The sequence below is a fragment of the Drosophila guanche genome, unplaced genomic scaffold, assembly GCF_900245975.1.
Source record: "Drosophila guanche unplaced genomic scaffold, DGUA_6, whole genome shotgun sequence".
Taxonomy (NCBI): domain Eukaryota; kingdom Metazoa; phylum Arthropoda; class Insecta; order Diptera; family Drosophilidae; genus Drosophila; species Drosophila guanche.
The window spans coordinates 2046728-2056868 of NW_022995748.1; the positions used below are offsets into that span (position 1 = coordinate 2046728).

The window sequence follows — 10141 nt, forward strand, 5'->3', positions numbered from 1 at the left end:
AATGTGTTGCATGTTACGTATGGGTAGGTTTAAAACTAGGAAGGATGGATATAGCACAGATATACCAGTGGTAGTCCCTTTTCCGACCCATCTAAGTGTTCCATCTCAGTACCTAAGCACTCCCCCCTTCCCACAACTCTGTGCACAGTTGCTGGCGCGTGCCCAACTAGTTTCTGGCTTAAGTCATTCGTTTCGTTTTATTTTGGAGTAGACAAGAGGCGCGATTAGCGGCTCGATCGTTTGGCATTCGGGTTGTTTTGTCTTGCTTCGGTTATGGTTGTTCGTCTCTTGGTGCCTGATGCCTCCGACGCAACGCCGCATGTTGACTGTTGAAATGTTTGGCCCGGCAGCCGGTTACGTTTGCAATTGGCTCTAACGAAACTGCAAGCCAAATTATGCATAATTTTTCTATGGGCCACGCCTCGCTGAAGTTTTGGGAGTTGCACTCCACTCCCCTGCCATTTCCCATGCCCCATATCCCAATTTTCACAAAACTCCAGCGAGCACCCCCAAACAGTTGATCCACCCTTCCGCCTATTATTGCCATTATTTCTGCTTTCTGCTTGCCCGCGCACTTGGGGCCTTGTGTGTATTGTATGGTTGGATACTTAGTCTTAATCGCTGCGTTCCCAGACGATCATTGGTCTCCTCCCGCTTGTCTTTTATTTCTTGTCTCAGTTGTTAACCTTGGCCGAGCCAATTTGCTGCGTCCAAGCACAGGCCACAATGACAGCCCTGTACCCACATTAATCATAAATTCAATCACCATTTTTACATGCATTCTGTCCACATCGGGAGAGTCGCAAAGAAATAAGAGGAAAAAAGTACGAAGTGGGGAAGAAGCTGCAAAAAAGAAGCGATCGCGAAATGTTGAATGCCCTTGAAAATAAACTTGAGAAATTTCAACTGAATTGATCGCCGATTTCTGATCGATGCTTTGTGTAACTTGCTGATGATAATGCGAGTGCGAGCAATTTGTCACTGCCCAAGGCTAAGATCACTCGGTCACATCTCAAGGTGAGATAATGCATTGCAATTCCATTATGAGCCACTGAAGTGCTCCAATACGACTTGCACTTGCAAGAATGTCATGAACACGTGCCACATGCAATCACAGGCGGCAAAGATGGTGATGGGGCGGGCAGGGTCGTCCACTTCTTTGCCTCGCGTCAGGCAGCTGTGAATTGCTTGAGTTTCTGAGGCAATTATCTGTGCCTACAACTTCAAGCCAGTGCTAGTATTTTTGGAGTTTTCCTAAGGGGTTAATGCAGCCAAACCGAAGGTCTCCAGGCACGAGGTAATTTTAGTTGCTGCACTAAAAGTGAGCGTGACACGCTGAACATTTTATGTGGCAAGAGAAGAGTGAAAGAGTCGGAGGCTTGACGTCCCCAGTTTGGTCGTTCATTTCTCTGCTGTGCCTGTCGTCCTCTGGTTCTTCGTCACGTACTTCGCTGCGACCTTGACAAAAGTGTTTATCGTTGTCTGCGTTTACTCTCCGCCTGACACACTTTCGGGTTGAGTGGCTCATCTCATTTGCACATTATCCCACACATGTATACGAGCATTGTAAACATGTATGTGCATGCATATATACATATGTAAATACTTACAAGTTCCAGAAGTTAATCACAGTTCACAACGCTTTGTGCTGCGTGCACGGCAGAAGCTTTATTGTTGCGCAAATATTTTAACTGCACTTAACACATGATCCCGATTTGGAGAACAATTTTTTAACCTGGGAGTTAGCCTGGGTTAGTTGTTACTTCCTAGAGGTTTAATCGACTGAAATAAAAAGGCAATAATGGCCTGTACTGGTGCTTAAAAGTAAATAAATAAACTATATACTCATGACTGTAGCCCCGACCAGACCAGTGTTTGCGTTTTATGGAAATTTTAAGATGCCATTTAATTGCGACGCCTGTCACATGCTGCCACGCCCAAGCCCAAGGAGCCAAGCCATGGAACCAAGCCACTATGATTATAATCAGTCGCAGCAACGCCAATCCAATGCAGGGGCGTTTAACAGCCACCCGACAGCCACCCGACAGCAACCCGAATGCTCAGTCTGCGTATCGTGGTAGCTGGCAGCTTTCGGGTTTTCGGTTTCTTTCGCTGATAAGCAGCAGCTGTGCAGGATTTTTGATGTGGCTGCCGTTGATGTCATCAATATTTGGTAACAAATTCCTATTCCATGGCATTCCAATTCCAATTCCCATTGCATGCAGGTCTATTGCCTAGCAGTTCCAAATGCAGGCGCACTCACGGTATCAGCCAGTCTCTTCTCTCCATCGATTCGCCTGGCATTATATAATCTTCCAGTCAAGTGGCTACCTCTCTTTCGCTGCATGCACAGCTCTGCAAACTAAGAAACTCTGCCAGTGGCGACATAGTAAGGCGTTTTAAGTGTACTCTACCAGTGGCAAAGGCTGTCCGAACATCAGATGAAGGTGGCCGAAGAGTAACGATTATTTACGAACCAACTCTGCAAATGAAGTTTAACTTTGAATTATAGATACCGTTTCAGTTGATAAAGGGCATATCTGCTTCGCAGTACTTTCATTCGCAGGCAAAAGTCTTGTTTTGTGAGACAACTTTTGTTGAGCCACAAGATGGAGCCATGGTGGCGTTGTTTGTTTGCTTTTCTGTGCAACAAACAGCAACAACAGGTGGACTTGTCACAGCAACAGCAACAGCAACACAAGACCGAACCAAATGCCTCTCCAGATTTGTCAATCGCCAGGCACAGCAACAGCAACAACAACAACAACAGCGAAAATATTGGTAAATGTGTCATGGTAGCAGGAGCAGTGCCTCAAGCCATGGCTGTGGACGTGTGTTCCTGTTTACATTTCTGGCAATATTTTGAAACGTAAATAATACAACTTTATGCAAAAGCCGGTTTTGTGCGGTTTTGGGCTTGTCTCTGGCATCGCTTCAAATCGTTCAATTGACACATATCCCACACACATCCCATCTCTTCCTCTGTCCTCCTGTTTGTCGGGCTGGTCCCAGTGGTTTTTGGGTTGTAACTGTCAATGTTTGTGCCGCTTAATATGAATTCTAATCAAACGTCTTGTTCAGTTTTATATTGGTCTCTAGAGAACCTGCCCCACAGCTTAGACTCTCTCTATCTGTCTGCCTGTCTGACTGATGAACGTGCTTCGCGTGGCACAGAAAGCACGCCAAACACGTAACAATTAAAAACATTAAAAGCCTTTTTATATAATCCAGCAAAAAACAAAGCGCACTTCACACGCTTTGAACCTCTCCGGTTGATCCCCAACACACCCTTTATGAAATTTGAATCTACCTTTGACACATAACGCTGAGAGACCGCGTAACACAGCGTAAGTGCTATAAACACGACGACAAATGACAGCCAGCACTGTGAAAAAAAGAAATGTTTATCCACACATAACACATAACAGTCTGATCGTAAACTAGAAGAAATTACTTTTCACTTTTTGTTTACTTTGGATCTAAACACAAAAGTGTTGGAAACTTTTTATACTTGATATTTGAAATTACCTCAGTGTTTAAGCTGAGCGAGCATTTGGCCAAAATGATGCTTATTGCACAGATGCAGCCTCTACTTTGCTTTGCTTCTGAATATCTGTAAATGTATCTGTATCTGGGGGCTATGCGCATGCAAATTAGTCGTCAGAGCCAAGAGTTTGCCCGGGAGAATGTGTTTTGGTTTTGGTTTTGGCATTACCACGCATAAATTGTCTTACGCCTGAGCGGCTACAGCGACCATTTTGCAGCATGCCAATGGGGAGCGGTTTGGGGCTGAGCCTGTGGTTCCCCCTCTCGAAGGGTGAAAGGGGAAAGGGCGAGTTGCCGGAAAATGTGGCGAATGTTTGTGCTGAAATATGTTGAAAGGATACTTTATTGAGCGAGAGGAACAGGCCGAGGGCAGGAGATCAGTTTGTTCAGCCACAAAGTTGCATAATTAATTTGTTTACACAGTTGTACACAAACTCAACGCAACGCAATTTTCTGGGGTTGCCGTGTAATGTGCAATGTAAACATGTGCAAAATCGCCGGGGGGGTGCCCCAAATTTTAAAGAGCTTCTAATTAAAGTGAAGCAGCGGTTACAGCGTGCGGTACGAACTGCACCTAAAGGATTTCAAATTTATCATAAATATAAAAGTACATAAAGTCGGAAATTAGCTTTGTGTGGTTGGGTATTCACTACTAAATTGCTTGCAGTGTTCCCTTTCGCTGTCTTCTTTGCAATTTACCGTTTGTTATTGGTCACAGCTTTTACCGTTGCTTTGTACGCACCGACTTGTCCACTGCAGTGGACAGTGCAGTGTCCCCGCTCATAGCTGCGTTGTTGTTAGTGTAAGCGAGAGCGAGCGTAGGGAGATCGAGCGTAGGGAGAGCGAAGATGTTCAAGTACAGATCAAAAGGGAGACGGGAATTAGAAATGCGAGCGCGTTGCTCTGCAGCAAGCTGCTTGGGTAGAAAGAGATAGAGAGAACGGGAGATGCATTGAGAGAGAGCTTAAGACAATGAGAGTCTGAAAGGGAATGTTCTCGATGCATTCCCATAATCTTCAACATTAATAAGTTTTTCTCTCTCCTCTTAAAGTGAATTGCTGTCGGTCCGCATTATTCTTTTGCTTTACAATTCACTCTCTGAATGCCATTGGAATGGATTATGCAGTTAAACAGACATGTAAGTATAATTAACTATATCATCGATAAAATGTCCATTTCCGTTCCATATATTTGTTTATATTTGCGCCATTTGCTTTCAGAGACCTTTGTTGTTGCTGCTGTTTATGCACTTCCGTGCATGCGAGGGAAACGCTGCAGGAACAACATCAGGAAAGGCGTCAAATGTTTTACTGCCAGATAAGAAGTTTAATTTATGCGAAAACATGTTTGAGGCTTCTCCCGTCTGCTGCCCAGACACACCCAATGGTCGGGATATTCGGATACATGAGTGTAGATAGATAGCAGCGAGCACCGTGATCCTGAATGGGCCTTGACCAGAACCGTTCGTTCAAGCCCCTATTTCACACCCCGTTGCTGTTGACCTTGCAGCGAGAGCGAGCTTCAACCCAAACAAATGCAAACAGCAGCAACAAAAAAATGGCCATAAATTTATCGGGATTCTCTTTTCTGCTTTTGCGGACGCGTCGATGAGTGTGGTTGGTTTTTTTTTCGTTTCGCCAGTGTCATGTATTTATTTAACGCCGTGTTTTGTCTAGACTCTCGGCACTGACTGACGTTGTGGCCAGGCGGCAGGCACTCTCTGATATTTGTTGAGCGATAACTCCTGTTTTATGGTCACCCATTGTCTGCAGCAGCACGAGCAGTGACACTGACACTACCAGATTAAATGCTATTTCCGTCTGGCAGCCTCCCAGCAAGCCACAGCCCCAGCCACAGCCACAGCCGAAGAAGCGTGCCTCTGCATAAGCAGGCAGGCAATTAAAAGCACAAGATTCCAGACATTTTAGCCATGCCAGAGGTGGTCCAGGGTGGGGCTGCAGCACATTATTAATTAGGTGCTGATACAGTCCGGGTGTGGTGTTCTTTTAGTTTAAGAACTGATTAGTAAATTTATTTATTATATTTTAAAGTTGTTTGCTAGAAATTAGAGAAGAATCTGCATAGCTGGAGCTGTATCGTAGTGATGCATAAAGGCTTTTATTCACAATATTCCATAGCATATTTTCGGGTGTAGATTTCATGAAAAACACAACATTTTTCAGGACTAATTGTGTCCCATTTGTATATGATTATCTATACTAATTATATTAAACATTCTGATATAAAACATATTCAATAAAACGGATTCCCCACATGGGTGTCGCAGCTCGCTCTCTGATCATCTCTGGCCACTCAGGGACTCAGGCACTCAGTGAAAGGAATGAATATTCCTCTTGTGCAGGCGGCCCTTCATGTGGCCCTTCGCCGACTTGCGATGGTTCAGCGGTATCTCGCACACGTCGCAATAGTAGCCTGAATTGATGTCGAAAATGTCAGACTTGCGAATGTAGGGACCCAGTGGCTTGAGGGCGGACCCCGAGCCGTCAAAAGGCACCTCCATGTGTCCGCTGATGTAGCAGTCGACGACACGCTTGCGATGTTTGGCCCCCGCCATGTGCATGGCCATCTGGGTATCGGAAGTGATGCTCACATCGCAGAGCTCGCAGTTCATGCCCTTCTTGTCGGTGCGCACCCAGCGGCCATCCGCATTGTAGTGGCCCAACCCATTGGGCTTGGAGAGTTTGTTGGCCACCATCCGGTGGCGGCGTCCCTGGAAGTGCTGGTCAGCGTGCGCATTCGATGTGAGCATCAGATCGCAGAGCTCGCAGTAAAAATCGACAGATCTGGCGCTGCGCAGCTCCTGCAGCTCCTGCAGCGCCCCATTCGACAGGTTGGCCGACTGATTGAAGCCGCCGTCTGGCATGCGCAATGTGCGCATCGCCATCCGGCGATCGTGCTCCTTTGAGCTGTAGTGTTCCACGGCGTTGCGAATTGTCCGCATGGTCTTGTGGCACAGTCTGCAGTTGTTCCACTGGAACGGATTGCGCCACTCCTGGGGAGAGCTCCGATGGAAGGCCGGCTCTTCAGTCGGCTCGTCTGAATTATTTAAGACTGCTAAGCATGAGCGGAAAGGTCAATGCAAGACGGCGTATCAGCATACTCACCAGCACCCGTGTTTGGTGGCTTCTGATTCCACTGCTCACCCCGGGAGCGGGGCGACGAATACTTCTGATTGCGCATTTGAGCAAATGATTTAAATCCATTTTTGTGTGCATACTTGGCTTTGGGCAGTGGCCAAATCTTCCTTGAGCTGTAACTGCAATGATGCTGATTGCTGGTGCCAGCTTTAAATCCATTCTTTGGCATCAACGCGCCTCTGGGCAGTGGCTGAAGCTCGTTCTGGTGCATTAAGGGATGCGAATCCGACTGTTGCAGCTGCTTGCGAAAGCCATTGATGGGGTTTTGTGATTGCTGCACCTGTAGCTGCTTGTTTGGCACGTAAACGCCACGGCTGTCGAGGCAGAGTTCAGGAACCAGAACTTGGTCAGGGTCATGGCTCGGCGAGAGCTGCTGCTGGACTGGCTTGTACCCATTCAGGGGGCTTGAGAGCGGACCATTTCCGCTCTCTGGGGTCTCTGGTGTCGTCACACAATAATCAGGCTCGTCCTGCACGAGCTCCTCAATCTGCAGGGAAGGCGGCTGGTGTGCCTCCACAGTCTCCTTGCACTCGTTCAGCCACAGCACCGAGTGGTAAAGGGGACTGGACTGCTGCTGGTGCAAGGCCGCCATGAAGTGGGCCTTGATCTTCTCGTCCGCCTGCATGGCAACGGGGGACCCGGTATTTGTAGAAAGTCGAACTGTGCCTGGAAGCACCTTGTGAACCTCTCTCTGAGCGACCACCAGCAGAGACTTGTCCTCGGCGTTTGGGTTGTGCCAGCCACCCATTGTGTTTGTCGTCACATCAAGGCCGCTGTCATGCTGGTCGCTTGGGTACATCAGCCGCAGAGGTGGACACTTTTCTTCATCTTGTTCTTCTGATGACCAGCCGTTTGGAGGAATATTCACATGGACGTGATAAACGGCCTTCGAGTCCATGCATCGCACGTCCACCAGCACCGGCACATGACCGGACGGAGTGAGTGGCTTGGGCAGGCCGGCAGCAGCCTTGAATATTTTTTTGGCACTCTCTATGGCAGCCTGCTCGTGGACCAGCAGCTGCCGGCGATATGGATTCACGTTGTACTTCAGTTCCAACATCTTTCTGCTGATGCTGCTTCTCGCAAGGTAGGAGACAGGTCTGGAAACGGCAGCGGTACGTCGGGAATTGCTTAGAACATCTGTTACCTCTACGCTGTCCTTTGAGTTCGCTGCTTTAAATAGTGAATAGAACTCGTGAAGTCGTTGGAGTAGCGCAAAATCCACGGCCACTTCTCTTTTATGTGCTATGCTAATACGAAATGTTGCCAAAAGATTTGAATTTGTTGGGAATGGTGTTTAAAAAATGTGTGAACTGTTTCTCCACCAGTCGAAAACTACATGATAAAACACAATTACTGACAGACCGAACGACGTGATGGAATTGTCAAGGCAGCAAAAAAGTTATTGTTCGTGTGTGTGTGACTAGAAATGAAAGTTACTCCGATAGGGTTGCATTTTCAGAGGTCTATCGATAGTTTGAGTGTTGGAAAACACACATAATCAGAGCTACAATTTTCAAGTCCACGTCGAACCCCGACATGCCGTAAATTTATCCAGAGAGATGCCCGTCTGTAAAGGTTCCTTTGTCGCTCACGGAAATGATTTCCAGGAAATGATTTTGCAGGGCTTTAACTCTCATTCATATAAAGTGCTCCCCCCATATGTATGGTTCTGTCGTGGGATATTAACATAATGCTGAGCTCGTGATTTGCCCTCCTTGCCGGGTATCCATGGCATCAATTGTCAGCGTTGAGCCGCAGGACAAGTTTATCGGACAAGGCCGCACCTGTAGGGACTGGAATGACAACCGCCGCTGGCACTGCCACTGCCACTGCCACCATCAATAACACTAATGGGAAAAGGATAAAGATAAGCATTAAATAACACACGTACACCCGGCGTTTTGGGTCTTATGGTGTGCCCTCCCCTGGCGAGTTTAGCCAGCCAGGCCTATGGGTATACCGTGTACCATGTGAGATGTGTGAATGGAGGTCGTGGGGAGTTGGCTGGGCCCCTGAGGCATACTTTGTGGGCGGGGCTGCGTACGTGTGGCTGTTAAGGGACACGTTCCCATCTTCTTTTTGCCACACTCCACACTGCCTCTCGTCACCGCTTTGTTTTCTCTGTTTTCTCTGCGCATTTTTCACATTTCGCGTTTCCGCTTCCGCTTGTTCGGCAGTGTCGTGACAGTTTCTCGCACCAAAACATGAAAATATGCCACACACGTGATCCATTTAAGGGCGTATCCAGCCGTATTCCCTGAGCTTCCTTGCCACCCTGGGCATCATTTCAATTGCAAACTTCATTTTAAAACTGGCGCTCGTGGCGTGTAAAAGGCGGGTGCAGAATGAGTGCGAACTTGATGGAAACGCTTCCAACCGAGAACATGTAAATTTTCGGTGTCTGCATTGATTTTCTTTGGTGAATTATTGTATGCCCCCGAGCCAAACAGCAATGGTTGTCGCAAAGGCATCTCTCTGGCTGTCAATATATTTTAACCAATCTAATTTATTCCGTTCATTTACTCCTTGAGTGTTCTCAAAAGTGATATTTTTTTTTGCTGCCATAAACATTTTCTGGCTTTTTACATCAATTTTTAATATTTTTACGACCCGAAGAGTTGGCAGCAACTCTGCCTCTAAATCGGTACAAACCATCGGGGACACTATCGATAGTATCGATATTTTTCTGCAAGCCGGAACTATCGATGGTTTTTATAACTTTATTCCCAAAATATTCCAAAGTTTTTAACATGTAACGAGAAGGGACGTGTGAGACGCTTCTTACGCGTCACAACTTTTATACCCGGCACTCAGTACCAAATCTGTTCATCTGTCATCTACATCTACAACACTTCTCACAACAACACGCTCCTTTAGCTCGCTCCCCTTCCGTAGACCCACACACTGGCAAAGGCCGAAGCAGAGTGTGAATGAGAGAATGTGCAAAAAAACAAATATAAGCTGCGGGATGGAGTGGGTTTAGCCACTGCAAATAATTTCTTCATTGTGGCAATAATAATGCTCCAATCGGATCCCAATTTGGTGATCTGATAGATATGGCGTTCCCTACGGAATGGCGTTTTTATACCCGGTACTCGAAGAGTACCAAATTTTGCATACAGACTGCTGTATGCTCACACTGAAGCCAGTGTATTTCAAAAATGAGCCACGCCCCCTTCCGCCCCCGCAAAAAGGCGAAAACCTACCAAACCTACGATTTTGAAGATAAAAGAAAACTAAGAACGCCATTCCGTAGGGAATGGCCATATCTATCATATCACCAAATTCGGATCCGATCGGATCATTATTATAGCCAGAATAAGGAAATTAATGTGTGGCTAAACCCACCCTGTCCAGCAGCTTTTGTTGTTCCTTTCACATTCTCTCATTCACACTCTGCTTCTGCTTCACTCGGCCCCTGCCTGTTTGAAATT

At 46.8% G+C, this 10141-nt stretch overlaps 1 protein-coding gene across 2 annotated transcripts; it reads right to left on the minus strand.

Moving 5' to 3' along the window:
- Positions 1-5721: 5721 nt before the first annotated feature.
- On the minus strand, positions 5722-8108 carry LOC117584463. 2 transcript variants are annotated; one of them, XM_034273381.1, is made up of 2 exons: positions 6672-8108; positions 5722-6603 (listed from the first exon to the last, which is right to left on the minus strand). In XM_034273381.1, exons 1-2 carry the CDS (start codon positions 7762-7764, stop codon positions 5876-5878), a joined length of 1821 nt encoding a protein of 606 aa, XP_034129272.1. In that variant the 5' UTR covers positions 7765-8108; the 3' UTR covers positions 5722-5875. The 2 variants fall into 2 exon arrangements, with proteins under 2 accessions (XP_034129272.1, XP_034129271.1); XM_034273380.1 differs by having other exon boundaries at positions 5722-6618.
- Positions 8109-10141: the final 2033 nt, after the last annotated feature.

What these genes read in the sequence shown, in the direction of transcription:
- LOC117584463 (XM_034273380.1), bottom strand. Translation starts at nt 7,764, where the DNA reads ATGTTGGAACTGAAGTACAACGTGAATCCATATCGCCGGCAGCTGCTG. An exon ending in GCCACCAAACACGGGTGCTG is followed by an intron (nt 6,619 to 6,671) that starts GTGAGTATGCTG and finishes CATGCTTAGCAG; the next exon opens with TCTTAAATAATTCAGACGAG.